Here is a 25,523-nt window from a genome sequence, read left to right as displayed (position 1 = left end):
ATTTGATAACCCATGCATCCATGACCTTGACAGCAACACACCGCCTACCAGTTGTCATGGAGCCCTCTGTAGAGGTAGCTTCATCCGCCAGACTGAAATCAGGAGCTTCTACTCTGTTTTGTTCTTCAGTGAGCTCACTCAAGTATAAACAGCTCAATCGCTACCTTGAGGCATCATTAAAAAATAAATCCTGTCTGAATCGCATCAGCCAAAGAAAACAGTCAAACTGCTGACCACGAAGCCCTTGTCAGGTATATAAAGACACTACATCACTATAACTAACTTGTCATTCAACAAACCCATTGCCCCATAGGGCCTAAACCTGACCCATACAAAGGGCCATATGTATCATCAACCAGATTCGCGATTCTGAAATAGCGATTTTTTAGAAATCGCTATTTCAGTATCGCAAATTGGGATGTATGTACAAATTCGCAATTTTTTTGCGAATTCTTAGTATTCCTTAATTGCGATTTGCAAATTGCGAATCGCAATTAAGGAATACTTTCCCATTCATTTCTATGGGCCAGGAGGCCCATAGGATTGAATGGTAAGTTATTCTCAATTTGCGATTCGCAATTTGAGAATTGCAAATTGAGAATAATTTCAAGGGTGCAGGGGTGTCAAAAGGACACCCTGTGTCACCCTTGAAATAAGCATGGTGCACATGTGGCACACATACATGCCCTAAGGGCATGTATATGCGTCACATGGCACTTTGAAAAATGCTAAAATGTGCATTTTCAAGGAATTCGCAAATTACCACCAACTTGAAGTTGGTGGTAATTTGCGATTCCTTAAGGACAATTAGCATATTTTTTTGCTTCATACATTGCATTTAAAGAATTGCAAAATGTGCGATTCCTTAAATGCAATTGCAAAATAAGGAATCACAAATTTTGCGATTCCTTGTTTTGCACCAGATTTACTTTTATACATAGCATTTGGCAAATTCGCATTAGCAAATTCCGAAATTCGCAGAATTTCGGCATTTGCGAATGAAAATTTGCTTGATACATATGGCCCCAGTCTTTCCCCCTTCGAGGCCACCTGCACCTTGTTTAACAGCTTCTTTCCTGACATCCACCTGAAATGCGAAAAAGGCCCTACATTCCCCCTCCCAATCCCGCTTGTTTGCTGAGTTCTGCTTTGCTTCAGTGACAGGGGGGCGACTAAGATGCCCTTCTCAAATATGGCAGAACCTCCTAAACTCGGGAGAATGCTAGGCCAGCCACAATCACTTCGGAGTGCACAGAAATGCCTATAATTGACTCTGGACAGTGTTGAAGGTGACTCTACTGTGACACCTTTTAGCGCTGGCCACTTGAATTATTAGAAGAAGGCCCTTCTGGTCAGAGCAGCAGGTTTTGCCCTTTAACTCAGCTAGTAAGGATTATATGGGTCATATGGATTCAGAAGAGGACCAACACAACCATCACAACACCTTACTTTCAGGGATGTCTTCCCCCACCATAGCCTTGATTTGTGGAGGTTTGATGTAGTTGAGTACTGAGAAACTGCACAGCTATGGGTGTGGATATGTGTGTTGGTCATGCAACACCTTTGAATTACGCTGAAATCAACCATATGGTTTTTCATACACTAGTGTCACACTGAATTATTACTAGAACCTAATGTCTAAAATATGCCAACAGACATCGTTTCTCTCAGCACCATTTGTCTATTCGTCACTTCTTTGTGTCTAGGCGTTGAATGCTATTCATATTGATCCTCCAGGAGGAACAAAGGGGCATATTACCAAGGCGGGCGATATGTGATAAGTGGCGATAATTCTATCGCCCTATTAGCAAGCTGTCGCTAACAGCAGTTAACGACAGCTTGTAGGCGATAGCGAGCGGTTTGGGGCCCGCTTTGCATGTCAGCGATATTTATCGCTAATGACGTGCAAAGTGGGCGTACCCAACCTGTTAGCGACTGAAGGCAGTCGCTAATGTTGGTATCGCCTATTAGCAAGGCAGGCGTAGCAATGGAAATATTTGCGCTAAGCGCGAATATCTCCAAAAACTAACGCCTGCTTAGACCAGTTCTTAGCCATTATATCCAATGGGAGTTGGATATTATGGCTAAGTCCCTGTTAGCGATAATGCGTGAATATCGCTGGATTACCAGCGATAGTCATGCATTTCGCCGCTAACGCCGGGTATTTTATCGCTTTAGAGATAAACGTTGCTAATAGCACGTTATCTCTGCGATAATATCCGGCGATGCTTGGCGTTAAAAAAATACTCGCTAAGCCCATTTAGCGATAAATATCGCTAGTTGTTGGTAATATGCCCCAAATTAAGTTGTAGCCCTGTGCTGGGGCTTCTCCTGCTGACAGGGATGATGGTAGTTCCACCCATGGGAGAGTAGCCACCACCTGCACTGTGCCCGAGGTGGGAGATAGAAGAACCCATGTGTCATTGCAGCTCAATAGGTTTACATATTGAGTGAAAGCTTGCTGTACCTGGACAAAAAGTTAAGAACTGTCTTGACATTGAAAATATTGTCGTATAGTTGATGGGTTACTGTTTCTGAGTGTCTCAACTCACACAAGTTCTGAAAGGTAACACGTACTCATTTCGCTGGAGTGCAACAGTGGTGTGTCCTCAGAATACGAGTGATTAACAACATTGATTGTTAGAGTTAATCCAGAGTAATCTCTTACTGTTGGGCCCCAAGAAAAGGGTGCACGCGCACTTAATATCTGGCTGGCACTTCTGCCTTCACAAGCCCGGGAAGACAACGGTCAACACTCTGATTCCCATCTGGCAAAGGCTTCCAACATTTTACTAACTCCAGAGAAGCCCCTTGTTATGTGGAGCACAATGTACTGGCATCCACTAGTCTTACGACTATCATATATAGGTTGCTCTGGTCACTATAACTGGTCGCCATAAGTAATTGGCAGTTAAAAAGCAGGTAAAATGTCCAACATTGTGGCAGAATCCCCATTTACGTACCCCTCTTTGCCTTGCAGGTGTTGACCAGCACATGCAGCGGATCTCTTGTGACAAACCAGTGGGTGCTGACCAGTGCTCACTGCTTCATCCATGGTGATGGGAGTCCTCTGGACACATCAGCTGCCACCGTTTCAGTGGGTATGGAATCAGCAGAAACATGTCATTATCACATTTGTCAAATTTTCCCATGCAGCTGTCAAGTAATCATTTGATTTCATTATTGTTTCTCTCTCCACAAATCCACGGTATACTCCCTAAAGTCTTACACTGTTCCTCTTTACATACTTCTGTTTTTTTTAAATTTTATTTTATTTATTGAAAAATTCATGAGTACATAACAATACTTCAGATCAACAAATTGGAAGGCGGATGTAGTAATTCGATACAAAAATAAATAAATCATACATTAGATGTACCAGACATCAAGCAGATTCTGAGCGAAGATAATCTTGAATCATAAAACAAACGCACAAATACATGCAAATACATATGAAATCAGAGGGATTATGGAGTATACATACTTCTGTAGTATACTCCATAAGCGCTTTCACTGTACCCTTTCCACATATCTGATTCACTGTTTTTATTTCCACACATGTGCAGTTTTCTTCCTACACACTTTCACGGTTTCTCTTACTCCACACCTGCAAGTATACTCTCTAAGGGCCTTATGTATGTAGGAAAGTGCTTGTGATTACCAAATGTTTGCGATTCGCTATTCGGTAATCGCAAACGCCCATGTACAAACGTGTGTTGAACACAATTTGCAATTCTCATTGGGTCACAAATTGACCTACTTCATTATCATTCTTGAGGTAGGTCTCGGTTTGCGTCCCATTGGGAATCGCAAAAATCACAGGGATGGTGGCCTGCTAGGGACAGCAGACCACCATGTCTATGACTGCTTTAAATAAAGCAATGTTTTTTTTTAACGCAGCCTGTTTTCCTCAGAGTAAAATGGGATATGTTTTAAAAAGAAAAAGTCAAAGTTTTCATTTAATAATATTAAGAGCAGGCAGTGGTCCCTCTGAATTTTTTTTTTTTTTACAAACACTCACAAAGGGGAAGATGTCCTTTGGGGACCTCATCCTGTTTGCAACCGGGTTACCACCTACTACTTAGGTAGGTGTTAGAATGGGAATGTTTAGCGACCGCATTTTGGTCTCTAAACATTCTTACATACCACTGCGATTCGGTATTGGGAATTGACTGCCTAAACACTCCCCTTACTAATGGCGAATCGCAAACCCAGTTTGCAATTCTGTAATAAGATACCAAATTGCAAATTGGGCCTTTGTACATGAAAAAAACTGTGTGACTCTTTTCACTCTGATAGGGCACAACTGGCAAAATGTAAGCATGCCTGGATAGTTACATTTGGGTTTAAGCCAGTGACTGCACTGCCATATCTATCATGCACCTATGCAACACTATGGAAAAAAAGATTCCTGGCCCTCAGAATGGGTGAATGGCCTTTTGTGTATCACTTACCAGATTGGCACCGCTCAAACGACAATACAACGTGCAGGGGGTGCGGGTGCACCCCGGAGTCGATTGAGCACGTGGCGTGTGTTTCCCCTGACCTACTCAATGACCGAAGGGCGTTACTACGGGACGAACGGAACAAACTTGATGTCCGCTCTTGCCGTCAAGCCATTTTAGCTGCCATGAGCCCAGAGAACACGTTGCTCAACATCCGGCTCACCAAGTTTGTCACACGAGCAGCAAAAAGGCTCTCGCAGAGGGAGTGCCAGTAATTAAATCGTCACCACATTGTACCAGGTCGCTTTCCACTTAATATGCAGTTAACTGGCACCTTCTCTCTGGATTAATTTGTTAGTAGCCCTGTGTGTCATATTGGCTGCTCATTCCACTGCATGGATCTGAGTTCCATTGTGACATTAGAGTTCCTATTTCTCTATACAGGGATTATCTTCCTCTCAAATATAGCCCCAAAGTGAGTGGATTTGAGAGTCAGACTTTTTCTATGGTCCATTTCTTTTATTGTGTTTTAACGGACAGGATCTTTTTTTGTAACAAAGCTATTTTGTGCCCCTGTTGGCACACATTTTTTATAGAAAACGCATGCTATTATGAAAATCATGTAAAGTTAAACTCAGTGCCTGCCCTTTTGGCTTTATGTAATAATGTACTGTTAAATATTTTAACTTTTTTAATTACCCAATCTCTTTTCATATTATTTTATCATTAGAACTTTTTATTATTGCAAAGATTTTAATTATTCAAACAATGGGGTCAATTATGATGGCGGACGGATCGCCACCGCCATGCAGGCGGTGGCGATCCGTCCGCCATCCTTGCCCGTCCGCCACCTATTTCCCCCCTCCTTATTATAATGGCGGGGGGACCGTGGCGGACGGGAAGACCGTCCGCCGCTTTTCCGCCGCGGTCGCAAGGCGACCGCGGCGGAAAAGGTCTAATATGGTGGCGGTGTCTATCAGACACCGCCGGCCATATTAGGATGGGCAGAGGGGAATACCTTTCCATGGCGGCAATGCCTACCTGCGGGTGCGAAAATGTACAGGCATGTGCAATGGTGGCACGAAATAAAATCAGCTCGCTGGGTGTTGGACCTAGTCACCAATGGTCCCACTTTGGAGTTCCTCCAGCGACCACCAACCACACCACCCAGGGGTCCCCCTCCCCTCGTCTTCACTTATTACGAAAAGAAGTCTTGACCATGCTTCTCAAAGGGGCAATAGAGGAAGTTCCGTTCACTCAGAAGGGGAAAGGTTTTTTTCTCGTTTTTTCCTAATAAAAAAGAAATCAGGAGAATGGAGACCAATTCTGGACTTAAGGAATCTCAACAAGTTTCTCAAGAAGCGGACGTTCAGGATAGTAACACTCTCAGATATCCTGGGCTGCTTAAGCAGAGGAGATTTCATGACTTCACTCGACATGGAAGATGCTTATTTCCATATCCCAATCCATCCGAAACATCAGAAATTTTGAAGGTTCACAGTGGCTGGTACCCACTATCAATTCAAAGTGCTCCTGTTTGGCCTCAAATCGGCACCACAGATTTTCACCAAATGCCTGGCGCCAGTAGCGGCGACCCTGCGGTCCAAGGCGTTTCAAGTATTTCCATACCTCGACTATTGGCTGCTCAAAGCAGCAACTACTCAGGAGGCCAACAGAGCAACGAATGCCTGCCTTCATTGGTGCAATATGTTGGGACTAACCCTAAACAGGGAATAATCGGTCTTACATCCAACTCAAGTAATATCTTTCCTGGGAGCATCCTTAGACACCATTCAATGCAAAGCGTTCTTGTCTCAGGAAAGACAGATACGTCTACAAAGGCTTGCAAAGACAATTTCAAGAAAAGAGTCCATTTCTGAATGGTGGTACAAATCGCTCCTGGGAATGTGCTCGTCAGTGATAATTCTGGTACCTCTAGCCAGACTGAAGGCTAGAGGAGGCATTGCAAAAACCGTGGCAACAAGCTGTGGGGTCCTTTGAAGATGCAATTCAAATAACTGCACGGATGGTGAAAGCTCTACTGTGGTGGTGTCAGGCAACAAATCTTGTTCAGGGCCTGACTTTCTTACAGAGCACCCCAGATTTCATTCTATAAACGGACGCATCCATGGAAGGCTGGGTAGGTCATCTATAGGATTTACAGATCCAGGGCAAATGGTCTTCAGAGCAAAAGAAGCAGCACATCAACAGCTTGGAGGGCAAAGCCATATTCCTATCCCTTCAAGCTTTCCAACTAAGGATAGCATGCTCCTCTGTGTTGGTTTGCACAGACAATACGACCAGCATGTACTATGTCAACAAACCATGGGGAACAAGATCCACTACACTATCCCAGGAAGCACAGGAATTATGGGAGTGATGAGGGGAGAACAGAAGCCCTCTAGGGTGTGGTCACAGGTCACAAACCACCCTGCTGTGGTCATGAGCCGTGGTCACAGGTCATCGACGCAACACTTCACTGAGGAACAAGGAACAATGATATGAGATGACAAAGATCACATCTGAAGTGGAATTTTATTCGTTAAGTCTTAAGTACATCAGAAAATGCATTTATTAATCGATCGGCCTGAGCAATGAAACGTTTGAAAGTCTGAATTCAATCTGTCAGGATCAAAAAACGCAAGTTCACATTTATTATGTGCAAGAGCCCAGAAAACAGGCTGGAATGAGGACCTGTAAGCGGTATAATTGGAATCAGTAGGCTATTTAAAAAAAGGCTTAGAATACATTCTATGAAAACATGGCGTCTACAAATGTGCTTTTCTGAAGAGAATTACCCATGCAAGTTTAACATTCCAAAGAGATCCAAGGTGCAAAAGGACTGGGATCCTTTTAAAAGGCACAATTGAAATTAGTTAGGGAAAGCAGAACACTCTATAAAGTCTAGTGCCTAGAAGCACCTTAGCTATGGAGACTATCCCAGCAGGGCCTAATAGCTTAAGGGAACCTAAAATGCAAGGAATTGGGTGTGAATGGAAAATACAGAGCAAGGACAGAGATTTAAGAAGACAGAAGTATTATCTGGCTTAGGAAGTCCACCACCTGAGAGAGAGGAATTGACGTCCCAAGTCAGACAATCGGCTGGCCTGGGAGCTTGCATGCACAGGTCGCATCAGCAGAGCTCTGGCTTCAGATTTGACGGGCTGAATCTAATATACCTGAAAAATGCAGAACTAACACTGTTCTGACGCCTTTTCTGACGCACTTTCTGATGCAGGTGGTTTGACCACATGTGTTCTAGGACACCGGAAGGACATCTTTAAAGAACATTTTGTTACGTATATTTTAAAAGAGAACATTTTGTACATTTCTGACAAAAGAACATTTTGTTACGTACATTTCTAAAAATATATGTGAGAGCGGAACTTACGACAGGTGCTGAGGTGCTGTGACATTTATTTCATGCAAGCTATCTTTCAAAACAATATTTCTGCAAGATCCAAGATGTGCCAACTTGTACTGGCTGGGTCTGTGTACGTGTGTGTGTGTGGGGGGGGGTGTCTTGCAATGGGGCTTGTGAAAGGCTACTGTACTTTCCAGGGTTGCTCAATTGCCTCGCTGTGTTCAGCACATCAGAAATGCACGTTTAAAACTTATTTAGGCCCAGTGGATTTTGTTAACATAAGGCGGTGGCCTTTGGCCCTTGGCTTGGGCCTACAAACCCGGGATTCAGGGGATCTGTGGGATTTCATTTGCTGATTTTATATGGTGAAAATTGGTCATTTTAGCATATTTTCAGATTTTGTCAAGTAGGGCTCACATCAGACCTTCATCCTACCAAGGTCGATAAAAAGTCCCTCTATCATCTCCCTCCTCTTGATCATTCAATGATCATTTTTTCAACTGAGTATCTCTGTGACCCTTTAGCCAGTGGCCGTATCCAGGGCATGTCATTAACATAACACTTAAAGTGGTATTTTCGCATACTCTGCATCTTGCTCATTAAGCAGGCGTTCATATTGGGCTGCTGTTGGGCTCTTACTCAGACAGTCTCTACCTGGGAGAAGTGGGGGAGCTGCCTGTATTCCATAGTGGGTGCTAGGTGCTGCTAACTAGCTCATCTCTAATTGTACTCCCGTCCCATCCCCGAGAACTCTATCCATGTCTTCATACTCAGCTAACTGTAAATCCCTATGCTAGTGTAGCTTGTCCCTACTATCTTGGTGCTAACTTTCTTTTCCTACAATGGCACTCATCTGCGGGAGGCAACACAAAAAGAAACAGCAAAAAATAAAAACTTTTTAGAACTGCCACAAAGGTATCCAGTCAAAGTTCAACAAGTCAGTGGCTATCTACTATGGCACCTTCTCCAGCAATCCATTTCTTTTCTATTTTGTTCAAGTTGTTGATGGCATTGGTCATTTAAGCCATTTTCTTCGTTGTTGGAAATGTACAGCTCACTCCTTATCCAAAGACATACTCTCCTCTCGGTATTCCGAAGCCAGAGTCCTTCTGCCTTGGTCTGGAGCATCACAATGATGGTAAAGGAAAAAGAACTGGACTCTGCTCAACCGGCAAACCTCCTTTGGTGGGATTTTGAACACTGTCCACCCTTAGAACTGAGCACACTGCTCTTGTCCGTGGAGCCAGATAACAGAGCCAGAGATGGGCATCGATGTTGGAGATATTTGCTGTTGGAACCATCATGGTGACTTTGAGCAATGTTCTAGTGAGCTCAGGCTGCTCCTTCGTAAGGGATGTTGGAGATGGAGCCATTCTCTGCAGGCCCAGTCAAAGTCAATTTGGATAGGGTGCCATATTTATTGTCCGGAAAAAAACAGTGCTGTTTTCTGTGTGCCGTCCCACAGGTAATCATGCCATTCTAGAAAACAGAGAAGACATGTCTTTTAGTTTGAAATCAGTTCATACTTTTGCACATTTTTATTTTATAAACCCTAAGTAGACAATCTGTCTATCTTATCTTTTAATCCTAGTCTACCCTATGTTGCCCTAATAGCTCTTCTTTATACCTTAACTAACCTCGGGCACGAAATTTTGCCATGGGTGTAACTTCGTGCGAATAACAACAACACCGTTCTAATCTGTCATGGGCAATGGAGAGTGTGGGAGATGGAGCAATGATAGTCTAACAGAGAATCTGCTATCATAAACTCATTGATGCTGCAAAAAACTACACTATGGGCCATACCATGAACAGTCATCTAAAAAAAAAAAGCCTTGTTGCCTTCACTTCTATTCTGCATGTGTCAGTGATGACCTCATGCATCATTGAGGTGGAGGGGTCGTCCCTTCCTGTTCTATGTATAAACACTTCAGAGACAGTGACCTCAATAATCTGACATTAGTTTGTGTATCCTGCAGGAGGTGTTCTATAGTCTGTAGTCGTATCTGCCTAGGTGAGAAAATCTATCTGTTCTCCCTGCATGGGGAGTGTATGAGTCATGTAGCAGTGCGTCTTAGTCTTCTGTCTACCTATTGTTGTCATCTGACTGTATCTCATACTGTATAGAGAATCGTGAGCAGGATGCTGTCTAGCTGCTTGGGCACTATTTCTTATTATTGCATTATTACTTCCATCAGGGGAGGGCAATGAGGACACATGTTGCAAATACAATTATTCTGGGGTGTTAACTGTGCTGGTAGAGGGACTGTTGAACCTTTCTGCATTCTTGCAAGGGCCATTTACTCCATGTGCTAACAGATATATTGGAGGTGACTTTGTTGCTATTGGCAACTTCAGGAATGTGAGCAATGCAAGTCTTCCTATTAACACAATGAGACAAAACCAATTCAATCTGTTCGAGGCATGTGGGCTGCTAAATTTATATCTTAGCATTAGATCGCCGCCTAGTGTTGGGTCCGGATGATCGCACATTGTTGTCCTGGAAGAGTCTTCGAAGTATCCTGAGATAGGTGGCTCCTCCCCTGGACTACAGTGCGCATGGGCATCGGCTCCATCCCCAGATTGTTTTTTTCCGCCATTGGGTTCGGATGTGGTCTCGACGTCTTTCTGTCGAAACCGAGAAAAACTAACTTTTAGCGGCCAAAGGGCCTCGTTTTTTTTTTGGCGTCGGTATTGTCTGCGCACGGTCTCGAGTCTTCCGTCTCTTGGAGCCGGAATAAGCGGAGTTTTCTTTCGCTTTTCGAACTTTGAGGCCTTCTCATCGCGACACGACTGCAAAACTTTTCTGACATGGAGCGGAGCCCGTTTAAGTACTGCCCGCTTTGTGGGTCCAAGTACCCACACATCGATCTACACCCCGTCTGTAACAAATGCCTTTCGCCTGACCACGACGACGGCAAGTGCAAGGCCTGTGCTCAGTTCCGCTCTAAGAAGACTCTCAAGCTTCGGCGCGCGGTGCGCATGGAAGCTAGACAAGCGGCCCCGGATCCGGAAAACATCTTCGGCGACCAAGACGAAGAGGACCAGGGTCATCATCTTCAAATCTCCCCACCCGAGACGGAGGTCGAGGCGGATCCGGGAGACGACGACGGAGTCGTGGGTCAAGGCCTTGAATACGTCGACGAGGTAGGAGACGACGATGAGATTTATGGGGCCGCGGCAGATAGCTCGGGGGACGAGCTCTGCCCCGAAGGTTACGAGGATACCGACCGGGTCACGGGATCGCCTGTTGGCCTTACCCAAGACCCGTTGCCGCAAGCCACAGCCCCGCCTTCTGGCCCGGCCACGGACTTACTTGCTGAGCAGACTGTTTCGAAACCGAAACCGAAACCATCGGGATCGACAACATCTAAGATGGCCGACCCGAAAACGAAACCGAAACTTAAAGACTCGAGTGTCCCTAAGATGGCTGCCGTACCGGCGAAAACGACTGTGCCCGCTACTCCATCGACTCCGTCGACCTCCGGTCCGCAGAAGTCGAAGAAGTCCGTCGATTCCGCTGCTGCAAAATCGAAATCGACGCCAGAGGAGGGGTCCTCTAAGAAAGATGGTCGGCACGGGTCAACATCTGCGCCGCCGTCTAAGCACGCCAAAGCCGGCTCCACGGAGGCTACGCAGGCGCACGGATCGAAGACTGGCACGTCTGCGCCCCGGTCCCAGGAATCGGGGTCGGTGACAGCGGGATCCGCGTCCAAAGCGCACAAGGCCCACAAAGACGTCGGATCCGAGGGAAAGGTCAAGACATCCTCGTCGGCGCCAAAACACACTGTGAGTGAGACGTCCCTCATCGCCGATTCACTACAGAGAATCAGGGAGAAGGCCTCTGCTCCGTCGGCTCCGATATCATCGCCGCAGCCGCAAAAGGACAATCCAGCAAAGCCTTCTGGAAACCTTCTCTTTATTTTGCCGCCGAAGGAGGCGCCGAAAGCCTTTTCCACCAAATCGGCACCAAAGAAGGCGATTTCTTCAACGGCTGGCCCACTTCCACGTCGGGTACTCGAATCAGAGGATGATTCAGAGCATTTCATCGACGCTGACACAGGCAAACTGTCCCTCTATAAGAGAAAAATCACTTCGGAGTCAGTGGACTCATATGTCATCCCACTGAAGAAGAAGAGGGTGCCCCTTGACGCTTCAGGCCTCATGGAGCCACTCCAGCCTCCTCCGAGACGGAGCCCTACTCCCTCACCAGAACACTCTGCGGGTGAGGGGTATGATGAGGACGAGCAATACAATTTCCCTGTCAATGAACCAGATGCACAACCGGATTCATATGATGACACTGGTGACCAGGGCACCCAAAGTGTGGGGCAGGACCCGCAGCTTTTTAATGCACGTGCATCCCCAACTGAGGATTCAGCAGGTTTTCATGCACTACTTGAGAGGGCGGCAGCCAATCATGATGTGGACATGCATGCTGACCCGGTTGAGGAAGACTTCCTTTTCGACACATTTTCAGTCTCTGAAAGGACAGTAAAGACACTGCCTATGCTTAAAGGAGTCCTCAAGCATGCTGGGGACATATTTAAGGAGCCTACAAGAGCAAGAGTGGTCAATCCACGTATTGAAAAAAAGTACAGACCTGCACCTGCAGACCCCGCATACATTCGGGGACAGTTGCCACTGGACTCTCTTGTGGTCACCAATGCCAGGAAACGTGCCAACTCCCAGACGACGGGTGAAGCTCCTCCCCCGGATAAGGAGTCCAAAGTGCTTGAGGCAGGGGGCAAAAGAGTAGCTGCACAGGCATCAAACTTTTGGCGCATTGCCAATACACAGGCACTCTTAGCGCGTTACGATAGGGCGCACTACGACACCCTAGAACAGATTATACAACACCTGCCTCCACAGTTCCAAGAAGGCACCAAACTGCTTATTGAGGAAGGGAAGCTAATCTCAAACGCAGCCATCAAGTGTGCACTTGACGCAGCAGACACAGCTGCTAGAGCTATCAACACTAGCGTTATGCTGAGACGACAGGCGTGGCTCCGCATCTCAGGGTTTAAACCGGATATTCAGACAACCATTCTTAATCAGCCAGTCAATCCTGATAGTCTGTTTGGTCCAGATGTTGACACCACCCTAGAAAAAATAAAGAAAGACACAGAAACGGCTAAGTCCATGGGGGCCCTTCAGTCGCAACAGTTTCGTGGCAGCAATTTTCGTCGCTCAGGTGCACGTGGAGTCACCAGAGGACAAATGGGCCAACAATCTCAGTTCTCAAGAGGTGGAGCACAATCCTCGTTCACTAAACAGAACAAGGGAGGTTACAGAAATAACAGCAACAGAGGTCGCGGCAGAGGAAACAACAGCTCCCGCTCCTCTACCCCGAGCAAACAGTGACTCTCTGTCACTGCCCCCCGACCACTTAACACCTGTCGGGGGGAGACTGCAGCAGTTCCTGCCCGTCTGGAGAAACATCACCACAGACAGGTGGGTGCGACAACTAGTTCAGTATGGTTATTGCCTAGAGTTGAAATCCACTCCACCCAACATCCCGCCAAGGCAAAGGCCTATGTCCGCAGAGCACTTGCTCTTATTGCAGCAGGAAGTAGTGGTGATGCTGCAAAAAGGCGCAATCGAGCTCGTGCCGGTGGGAGAGGAAGGCACAGGGGTATATTCCCTGTACTTCCTTATTCCAAAGAAGGACGGATCTCTCAGACCCATTCTAGATCTACGTCCCCTCAACCTGTACATTCTATCAGAACATTTCCACATGCTTACACTGCAACAGATCCTTCCCTTGCTAAACCAAGGGGACTTCTTAGCAACCTTAGATCTCAAGGATGCTTATTTCCACATTCCACTACACCCGTCCCACAGAAAATACCTCAGGTTCACTATTCAAGGCAAGCATTACCAGTTCAAGGTCCTACCCTTCGGAGTCACCACAGCCCCAAGGGTGTTTACCAAGTGTCTGGCGACAGTAGCAGCGCACCTCAGGAGGCAGAGCATCCATGTCTACCCCTACCTAGACGACTGGCTCGTGCAAGCCAAGTCGGAACAACAGTGCGCCGCGGACATGTCGACTACGATTCACCTTCTTCACAATCTGGGTTTCTCGCTGAACTACCCAAAGTCGCATCTACAACCAGCACATGTCCGGCAGTTCCTAGGTGCGACGATCAACACCCTGACGGCCATGGCTCAGCCAAACCAAGTCAGGATAGACAGCATGCAGTCTCTAATCCAAAAGTTCAGACCACAACACTCGCTTCCAGCGAGGGTGTTCATGCAGTTGATAGGCATGATGGCCTCCTGCATCTTCATAGTCCCTCACGCACGGTTACATATGCGCCCGCTCCAGGAGTGCTTAGCGAATCAGTGGACACAGGCTCAGGGGCAATTGACAGACCTAGTGTTGGTTACTAGTCGGGCATACGACTCTCTGCATTGGTGGACTCCACACAACCTTTGCAAGGGCCGACTGTTCCAAGAGCCTGTGCCGCAGATTATCCTGACAACGGACGCATCTCTCCAGGGATGGGGAGCTCATCTGCTCACTTACACAGTGCAGGGACTATGGACGACGCAGCAACAAAAGATGCACATCAACTATCTGGAACTGATGGCAATCTTCATGGCGATCAAGTCCTTCATTGTACATCTGTGCAACAAGGTAGTGTTAGTCCGGACGGACAACATGACTGCGATGTACTACATTCAAAAGCAGGGAGGCACCCACTCGCCACAGCTGTCTCATCTGGCTCAGAGCATGTGGAAGTGGGCCATTCAGAGGAACATTTTCCTCATGGCAGAACACCTCCCAGGAAAGGACAATCAGATGGCGGATCTGCTCAGTAGGTACAGCCATCAAATGCACGAGTGGGAGATACACCCCTCTGTCCTCCACCCGTACTTCCAGCAGTGGGGTCATCCGGAGATAGACCTGTTTGCCACAAAAGAAAACGCAAAATGCCAACACTTTGCCGCCAGGTTCCCTCACCCACAGTCGCAGGGGAATGCGATATGGATGAACTGGTCAGGCAAATTTGCGTACGCTTTTCCGCCAGCCCCTCTAATACCGCTGGTCGCAAGAAAGCTAAGGCAGCACGCGATGACTCTCATCCTAGTTGCTCCAACGTGGGCGCGCCAAGCATGGTACACCACGTTCCTCGAACTCTCAGTGGTGCCGCATCAAAGACTGCGCCTCACGCCCAGTCTTTTGACGCAGAACCATGGAGAAATTCAGCATCCAGATCCGCAACAGCTCAACCTGGCGATCTGGCTCCTGAAGTCCTAGAGTTTGGATACCTTAACCTACCTCCTGAATGCATGAACATCATCAAGGAGGCAAGGAAGCCAACTACCAGAGCATGCTATGCTGCAAAATGGAGGCGTTTTGTCATTTACTGTACAGCCAATGACATCAACCCGCTAGATGCATCTATCCCCAACATCATTTGCTATCTGTTGCATCTTTACAAGTGCAATCTAGCATACACTTCCATTCGGATACATCTATCCGCCATAGCGGCTTATCTTCAAAACAGGCAGCATCTCTCTGTCTTCAGAGTGCCTGCCATTAAGGCCTTCCTTGAAGGTCTGAAACGAGTCATTCCCCCAAGAACACCGCCAGCTCCGGTGTGGAACCTCAATGTCGTTCTCACCAGACTGATGGGACCACCATTTGAGCCACTGCACTCGTGTGAACTCCAGTTCCTTACGTGGAAAGTAGCTTTCCTAGTAGCTTTTACGTCTCTGAGGCGTGTCAGTGAGCTGCAAGCGCTCACAATCCAAGAGCCATTCATTCAAATTCATCCAAATAGGGTAGTGCTACGCACTAACCCCAAATTCCTTCCGAAGGTGGTGTCACAGTTTCATCTCAACCAAACTATTGACTTACCAGCATTCTTTCAAAACCCGCAAACGGTGGCAGAAACAATGCTCCATACCTTAGATGTACGGAGGGCGTTGATGTACTACATAGACAGAACACAACCCTTTAGAAAGACAAAACAGCTTTTTGTTGCCTTCGCACCACAACACAAAGGCAACTCTATTTCCAAAGCAGGGATAGCCAGATGGATTGTTAAGTGCATCCAGATATGTTATCAAAAGGCCAAGCGCACTTTAACAATACCCCCAAGGGCGCACTCCACACGCAAACTGGGGGCATCCATGGCTTTCCTAGGGAACATTCCTTTGGAGGATATTTGCAGAGCAGCCACGTGGGTTACACCACATACCTTTACAAAACACTACTGTGTTGATGTACATTCCAAGCAGCAAGCTGCTGTAGGACAGGCTGTTCTAAAAACACTTTTTCAGGTTTCTGCAGCTGGCACGGGCAACCGCCGCTGATGGAGGGACTGCTATGTATTCTATGCTAAGATATAAATTTAGCAGCCCACATGCCTCGAACTGAATATGCTACTTACCAGTATGCATCTGTTCTTGGCATGTAGGGCTGCTAACATTCATATCGCCCGCCCTCCTCCCCGGTGCCTGTCGCAGCTGCAGATATACTATTGTATTTATTCATTAGCATGGACATCCTTTACACTTTTCACTCCATCTTCTGCCACAATGGCGAAAAACAATCTGGGGATGGAGCTGATGCCCATGCGCACTGTAGTCCAGGGGAGGAGCCACCTATCTCAGGATACTTCGAAGACTCTTCCAGGACAACAATGTGCGATCATCCGGACCCAACACTAGGCGGCGATCTAATGCTAAGATATGAATGTTAGCAGCCCTACATGCCAAGAACAGATGCATACTGGTAAGTAGCATATTCAACCTAATGCCACTTCTGCCAGTATTGCAAAATATTATAATACAAAATACATAACTTTAGATAAGACACTTCTGTGCGGCAGGCGTTGTGGCTACTTCTGAATCCATAAGCGACCAAGTTGTCACCTCCTTCTTCCTCCTGGACAGTCAAATGGAAACAAGTTAATCTTTTCTAGTTTGCAGAGTTGACCCTGAAGTCTGTTCTGTTATTTCTTTCCTCTTGGCAATGGGGACAGCTGCTGGTTAGTAGTCTATTATTTCCAAAAGTCTTTGGGCCAAGATCTGTGTTCCATTATTGATATGTCAAAGGCCAGAACTGATGTGGCCCCACTTCCTGGAAACCTGACTTTGAAAGAAACCTCGCAGTGCATGTTAGTGTATACAAATATTTTTCATTATTTCAGAATACTTTTCACTTGTGTTGATGCATAAATAATAATTTTGTGAAACCTTGGAACATCCATTAACTTAAAAAAAATGCACTACGCACCAAAAACATCATACTGTCATAATTCCAAGTGTATCTAAACGTTTAAAGCAGGTAAAAAATATACACAACCATCTGAAGTCTGCAACTGTACTTCAACCGCCCTGGCAATAGTAGTGCTATTCACTGCTGTATGCTGTATGTTGGCTAGCTGGGGTAAGGAGGGAACTCCAAATGAAGGAAAGAATCTGGGAATTATATTGCCTTTTCTATAAGATATTTTAAGGAAAAATCCATTATCTAAACAAAGGAATTTAAAAAATGTTGGGCTATAGTTTGGCTCATCGTCAAACATATTTGAAAATCTCTGTCCCAGTGACACCTGCTCACAACCTGCCCCAGGCTCACACAACGAAATGCTAAAACATTTCACTAAACTACTTGAATCAGGTACATACTATTTCTTTGCAACATAAAAATAAACAAGCCTTGCCAAATCCAGTAGGCCTCAAATATTTTGTTAACCTTTTGGCTTTGTCAATGCACACACAGTATTGTAGTCCCTGGCTTATGTACTGCTTGAAAAGCATTTTAGCACAGTCACCTTACAGTATAGGTACACAATATTTCCTGCAATCTTGAAGAACCTAGAAAAAATTATTAATATACCCACATATTACTTCTGTTATGCACATATATATATATTTTTATATATACATATGTGTATATTTCTCATTTTGTGCGATCCTGCGATCAGAGTTCCAACTGCCTAAAACTCTCGTTACAAACCACACCACAGGAAGTGTATTTCCTGCCTGGCTCAATGCCCAGAATCTGTGGTTGGCTACTTCCAACGGCAGCGAAAACCTGTTAACTCTTCTGTTACCTTGTAACATCAAAAAACATGTGTAGTTTAGTTATATGCTATGCTGACCAGAATATTTAATATCCATCAAGCACATTCTAATCTTGTGCACCAAAGGGCCTATACATGCTAGTGTATTCCATTCCACTATTTTATCCCCCTATTCTCTCACTATTTCTGTGCATAAGAAATTGTGGGAGATTCTTTTAATTTATTATCTGCTCCAACATCTAAGTTGCTCTAAGGCCAGTGGCATCATTCAACTTGAACGCGAGCCAAAATTTCAAAAACCCTATTTTGTAATGGCGAACATCAACTGTCAGTGCCCTGTTGTAACACCCTCCCCGATCTGTTCCTGCATTCAGACCATTACTTGCCTACTTAAGCTGGTACTGAATTTGGATGCTGGTAAGAATAAATTATTTTGTACTTAGTACCTGGGTGCTGCAGTTATCATTCTTTTTGGGGCATCATTTTGTATATAGGTGTCTGTTGTTGCTTATTGCATGGGGACGTGCATTCACAGGAGCTATTGTTGGACTTGGGCCACATTCATAGGGGCTTAGTCCTTGTTGGGTGGGACTCATAAGTTTCTGGCCTTAGTCTTGAAGCCTAGTGCGGCACTGTCTTTGCATTTGACTGACAGGTGCAGCTATCATGACAACTTATTAGTTTTAGAATGAATATTTAAAAGTTCAAGAGCAATCAGTCAGAAATCCCTAAATGCGGAAATTTTAACCGTGCACGAATTTACAACTTCAAAGCACATACAAATCCAATGAAAGGGTGAAATGTCATGGTCCTGTGGCACTGAACCACGGCGGCTTTTATTTTATTTGAGGGGGTGCTTTGCAAATTCATGACGTAAATAGATGTGCACATGATAGAGATAAATAACTCCCTTATTCATATGGTAGAAGAACCCTTTTAACATCCAATAATGAGCCTTAGCAAAGTCTTGGCAGTCTTGGCATTTAAAGGCACATTTCTGGAGAGCAAATCAAAACTCTTCAGAAATGCAAAAAAAAAAAATAATAATAATAATATTTGAAATCAATGGAAATATTTCCAAAATGTAACCTACAATTTTAAAATACACTACATGCTCATGTCAGCCACCACTGCTTTGTAATTGCAGCAAGCTTCTCCAACCAGTAGCTCTTGAGACACTGGTAGTTCTCCAGTATGCAGCTCAGTTTACGAAATTGTAACTTATTTTGCGCTTAATTGAATTAATGTATGTATATCAAAATTGAAAAGCATGTATTTTATATAAAAATATGGGTATCTTTTAAAATGCGTATGGTGATGTTCGAAGAAAGTTGTTGCATTTGCCAATATACTCAAAGCTTAACTTTGAGTTAATAAATCATGCAGCATTGGGAGTCTTATTCCTCATATTATTTCCTTGGTGCTAGAGTCATTGAAGCTTTAGCTGCCATTTATTGCCAACCTAGAAGCATTCCATGTTAAACCACCCCTGTTAAATGTATAAATGCAAGATAATCTTTTAATGGGGATCTTTGGTGTGAACCACACTCTGTCTATGCTCTTCTTTCTCAGTGGCTGTAATTGAGATCTGGTATAGGTCCCTCTCCTATACCCTTAATGACACAGAGGTATATACCGTCTTGTAATTCTTGATCCTGGCCGCCACAACTGGCATAGGCAATCTGAGACTGAATTGGTTATTTTGTTCAAAAGCTTGATAGAACTAGCAGTCTTTCCCAACTTTCAATTTTTAAGATAAAATATATGTGAAAGTCAGTATGTATTCTTATATATAGTAGAACTCAGTATCCTATTCATAGGGACACTAGTATCTATGTTGTTCACTGTGAGCCTGTGAGGAGAAATGCTATTTGCTTGCTTGGGTGTGCCCTGCTTATGTATCTTTACCTAAGATGTTGGGAAAGTTGGGGAATCTATCTAGTGTTCCTTTCTCAAACACTGCCTGAAGCGTCTGCATGGGTCTTTTTGTCTTGGTGGTGACGAATGGGTGGACTTACAACAGACTGCGTAGAATCTTATGAATCTGAGTCTTCCCCATCAGTGATGGCAATGGAGTTTGAGCCGTCTGAGAGACCGGACTGGATCGAATGAGCGGAGGGAGACGTGGATAGGGCGTCAGAGCTAGACGAGTTGCAGAATAATGCATGTGTGCTGGCAAATACGTCAGTCATTGAAATGGTAGAGATGTTAACCTGGGTCTTGGGAGTGAAGATGAACCCCAGAACGTCCCAAGCGATAGCTAGGCGCTCGCGGTGCTTGTTTTCAAGGTATGTTATCGTGTTAAAAGTGGTGTTATGGACTGAGACAGGGACGTCATGCACCAGATGGATAGAGCAATTTATAGTACGTGGGGTGGTGTTGGACATCACGAATATAGAGGATGTGATGAGGACGTCAAGGGGTTCAGAGGAATACTTGAATACTTGCCCCCCCTTTTGGCTATCAGTTGCTTGGCTAATGATAGACAAAAAAACACTTGTTATATCAGAGGCAAGGAGAAGTAACGTCAGTGCGTCTTTTCAGACGGCTAGCCACCTACCTAGCAGGGCTGCAATAAGGAAAGGGAGATACAACCCAGACAGCAATGGGAAAGGGAAGGCCGCGTAGGGCACCTGGCGGCTGTGGGAGACGGTGCAACTAGGACTGAGGCGCTACGTCACTGGACGCACAGAGAAGCAACTTCAAAGCACATCTACTTACACAGAGCAAGGCAATGGAAAGATGACATTGAACAAAAACAAATATCAACCATTACAATACTGACAAAGACAAATCAAAAACATATGAAAAGATGCATCATAAAAAACTGAAAGTACAGTAAAAAGGACCTAGATATTAAATCTCACTAAACACGGTGGAGCACCAAGCTGCGCAAGAATGGGCAAGAAAGGAGGGGGGAATCCGAAAATACCACAAGTGACTTCCTGTTTCTGTGCGCACAGAGAGCCATCTGTCAAAGCCGTGCCGTCAAGCCGAATCAGAAGTGGCAGCCCAAAGAACACAATAATACCTACTTTTTGCTGAAATATCCCATGAAGATGAGGAAGGAAAAGAGTGAAAGGGCAGAAAGGCAGTCCTCACCAATGAAGTTGCAGGGGCTAGAGGCACAGAGGAGCAAAATTCAGAGCACAAAGACCACAAAATGTAATTTCAAGGCACAATTCAAATCACGATGAAAACAATAAATGACATGAATGGTCAATCTGAAACCATAGTATGAGTCACATTGTGAGCAAACTCAACCAAGAAGGATGTAAAACCTATATTCTGTCAAGGAATGCAACCTTGACCCCACGCAAACTCTGAAGGACTGAGGGAGTATGAATCTAGAATCAGTCGGGAATTCAAACCTCGACCTCACGCATGCTGAGAGACCAAGACCCTAGACGTAGTCGGAAAGTGACACGCCGACCCCATGTACTTATCAGGAATGCTTTAGGGAGCGGAAACCAAGTGTGAACCATCCCCTCCGTCTTTTACAACCGGCAGGGGCAAATCAGAAATGCCACAAAAATCACTACATGTGAAACCACAAGAAGTACAAGTCAAAAATCAAGAGGCGAAGGCTTGTTGTATGAAAGAAGGACGAGCAAAATCGTGACCACAAAGGGAGACAGTTCGGGTTCAAATCATGACCAGAGACAGTGCTGCAGGGACAGGCGACAGCCAGAGACAGGCCAAAGAGAGTCGCTCGTACCCCAGGCAGCACAGACCAAGGAAGTTCAAGGGAAAAAACAAAACCTTGTCCTACCCGTGGTCCTAGTCGCAAAGGAGCGAAGGCGGGGCTCTCAGGAACCTGTCGGGGGGTGTGCACCAAATCCACTGCAGACGTATGTAGTATGATTTATACGTTGGGCGCCAGCTGATGAGGGGAGAACGGAAGCCCTCTAGGGTGTGGTCACAGGTCACAAACCACCCTGCTGTGGTCATGAGCCGTGGTCACAGGTCATCGACGCAACACTTCACTGAGGAACAAGGAACAATGATATGAGATGACAAAGATCACATTTGAAGTGGCATTTTATTCGTTAAGTCTTAAGTACATCAGAAAATGCATGTATTAATCGATCGGCCTGAGCAATGAAACGTTTGAAAGTCTGACTTCAATCTGTCAGGATCAAAAAACGCAAGTTCACATTTATTATGTGCAAGAGCCTAGAAAACAGGCTGGAATGAGGACCTGTAAGCGGTATAATTGGAATTAGAAGGCTATTAAAAAAAAAGCTTAGAATACATTCTATGAAAACATGGCGTCTACAAATGTGCTTTTCTGAAGAGAATTACCCATGCAAGTTTAACATTCCAAAGAGATCCAAGGTGCAAAAGGACTGGGATCCTTTTAAAAGGCACAATTGAAATTAGTTAGGGAAAGCAGAACACTCTATAAAGTCTAGTGCCTAGACGCACCTTAGCTATGGAGACTATCCCAGCAGGGCCTACGTATTATCTGGCTTAGGAAGTCCACCACCTGAGAGAGAGGAATTGACGTCCCAAGTCAGACAATCGGCTGGCCGGAGAGCTTGCATGCACAGGTCGCATCAGCAGAGCTCTGGCTTCAGATTTGACGGGCTGAATCTAATATACCTGAAAAATGCAGAACTAACACTGTTCTGACGCCTTTTCTGACGCACTTTCTGATGCAGGTGGTTTGACCACATGTGTTCTAGGACACCGGAAGGACATCTTTAAAGAACATTTTGTTACGTATATTTTAAAAGAGAAAATGTTGTACATTTCTGACAAAAGAACATTTTGTTACGTACATTTCTAAAAATATATGTGAGAGCGGAACTTACGACAGGTGCTGAGGTGCTGTGACATTTATTTCATGCAAGCTATCTTTCAAAACAATATTTCTGCAAGATCCATAATGTGCCAACTTGTACTGGCTGGGTCTGCGTACGTGTGTGTGTGGGGGGGGGGTGTCTTGCAATGGGGCTTGTGAAAGGTTACTGTACTTTCCAGGGTTGCTCAATTGCCTCGCTGTGTTCAGCACATCAGAAATGCATGTTTAAAACTTATTTAGGCCCAGTGGATTTTGTTAACATAAGGCGGTGGCCTTTGGCCCTTGGCTTGGGCCTACAAACCCGGGATTCAGGGGATCCGTGGGATTTCATTTGCTGATTTTATATGGTGAAAATTGGTCATTTTAGCATATTTTCAGATTTTGTCAAGTAGGGCTCACATCAGACCTTCATCCTACCAAGGTCGATAAAAAGGCCCCTCTGTCAGGAGTGGACAACACTCCATGGAATCTCGTTAAAGGCTGAGCATGTCAGAGGTCTGCACAGTACCCTAGCAGACACATTAAGCAGGTCACGAGTGGGAACTCAAGTAAATTCAACTGGACAAGATATTTTGAAAATGGTGGAAAATGGTGGAAACCAGTGTTGGACCTCTTCGCAACCCAGGAGAACGCCAAATGTCAGTACTATGCCAGCAGAGTCCCTCTACCAGGGCCAAGGCGGAATGCCCTTTTAATGCGATGATCAGGGAATTATGTCTGCGCTTTTACCTCCATTCCAATAATTCCCAGGAACTAATTAAGATGAAATCGGAAGGCTGTTGCCTGATAGCACCATGTTGGCCCAGACAATATTGGTTCCCAGAACTACTTCTACTATCAGAGTCGAAATCCATTCGCCTGCTGCCATCCTCAGCTATGTTATGAGGGACAAGGGACAAGTGAACCATCTGGACCCTCACTTGCTTCATTTGAATGCATGGCTCCTGAATTCAATGAATTTAAGGGCTTAAATATACCACAAGAATGCAGAGAGATCAATGCAAAATCCCGTGCTGAAAGCACTATCAAAACATATTGTCTGAAATGGAGACAATTAACGTTCACCCACTCCAAGCTCCTGTTGAACAGATTTTGCTGTATCTCTTTTCTCTGGACAAATCAGGTCTCAATTTCTCTTCAGTAAAGGTTCACCTGGCTGCAATTTCCCGGTACAGGAAATTTCCTCAGATTCCTTCTCTCTGTGCATCTAATCTCCTAAAGCAGTTCATGAGAGGTCTCTTCCGCGCTTTTACCGCAGTGCGCGCGCCTCCTCCGGAGTGCAAACTCAAAGTGGTTCTGGCGCAGTTGATGAGACAACCGTTTGAACCGATTCACAAAGCAGAACTTAAATTTCTCACATGGAAAGTATCCCTCTTGCTAGCTCTTACTTCTGCAAGAAGAGCGAGTGAGATACAAGCCTTTAAAGTCAAAGAACCTTTTCTACATTTCACTGAAAATGACGTGACTCTACGGACAAACCCAACGTTCATTACAAAAGTACCAACGCAATTTCACCTCAACGAGCGGGTGATATTGCAATCTTTCTTTCGAAACCCATCTAGTCCAGCAGAACAGGCCTTGAATACATTGGATATCAAAAGATGTTTGAAATTTTATCTTCACAAGACAAATGAAATAAGGAAAACAGATCATCTCCTACTAGCTTACAGACAAGGAAGGCAAGGAACGGCAGTAACAAAGGCCACGATCGCCAGATGGGTGGCATCTGCGATACAATTCTGCCACCAAAAGGCTAACTAACCTCTGACAGTAAGGGCTAAAGCACACTCCACAAGAACAGTCTCTGTATCTGCAGCCTTGTCTGCAGGAGTGACATTAGACAAGATATGCCAGGCTGCGACATGGAAGAATGTCCACACGTTTACGAAACATTACTGCCTGTAATCTACACAAGAGGATGCAACGGTTGGCCAAGCTGTACTGCGTCATCTCTTTAACTAAGGTCAGCCTCTTTATTTTTCATAGGAGGAATTCTTTCTTTCTTTATTTTAATAAAGGTAAATGATCATGTAACTATACTGTAATCTTTAGCACATGCATTTTATAAAGGATAGTGGATAATTATTGGGAGTTTAAAGTTACATGTCTCCCACCTTCCGCTAACGACAGTACAGTAATGGTACTGCTTACTATTCTGATTCAGGCATGTGAACCTATGAAAGGTACCCCAATACTGGATAAGAAAATAAATTACTTACCTGGAAATACGGTTATCCAGTATTGGTATCTTTCATAGATTGTTATACACAAATGAGGCCGCTCCCGGTGTTATGACCTAAAGGGGCTCAAGGTTGACTTGTGAGTGTGAGTGTAGACATCTCACAAAAAGTTAAGGACTGGCCTCACACACCGCCTGGTGTCATGCTTCATCATCGGCCGTCCTCGCCCTCTAAATACTTAGTTTGATAGAGGGTTTGGCATTCACCTGACGACAGGGATGCAATTCTAAACTAAGTGGGGGCCCAAAGTGAGCGAGTGAGATTTAAAAACCATTACAGTTGCCAAGCTAAATTTTAATGGAAAAGGTAACTGTATGGTCCGTACAGTCCTATATCTCAGGATGTTCTTTAATGCCCCACCAGAAGCAACGCGCGGAGATACCCCTTCGGGGCTGATTCAGGCGCGCTATAAATTTATAAATAAATAAATAAATAAATGGTATTAAAAACAAGCATTGGAAATGCAATAGGTCTCGCAGCATTAGAGTTTGTGCTTTTAGAATTGTTTATGGTTTTTTTTTTTAAATCTTTAGCATTTTTGTTTCCTGTAGGCAATGCTAAAGAATTACAAAGAAAAAAAGCCATAAACAAATCTAAAAGCTCTAACTCAAATGCTCCGAGACC

The 25,523-nt window shown here is 45.0% G+C and overlaps 1 protein-coding gene across 1 annotated transcript in view; it reads left to right on the top strand.

The window, feature by feature from the left end:
* Positions 1-25,523, top strand: part of C2 (complement C2) — a 658,041-nt gene that overhangs the window by 410,482 nt on the left and 222,036 nt on the right. The window contains exon 12 of the mRNA XM_078645909.1: positions 2,981-3,101. Within this exon, the coding sequence (XP_078502035.1) occupies positions 2,981-3,101 (121 nt within the window). The remainder of the gene's footprint in view (positions 1-2,980; positions 3,102-25,523) is intronic.

The sequence above is a fragment of the Lissotriton helveticus genome, chromosome 5_1, assembly GCF_964261635.1.
Source record: "Lissotriton helveticus chromosome 5_1, aLisHel1.1, whole genome shotgun sequence".
NCBI classification, from domain to species: Eukaryota; Metazoa; Chordata; class Amphibia; order Caudata; family Salamandridae; genus Lissotriton; species Lissotriton helveticus.
This window is presented reverse-complemented; position numbering and strand designations above follow the sequence as displayed.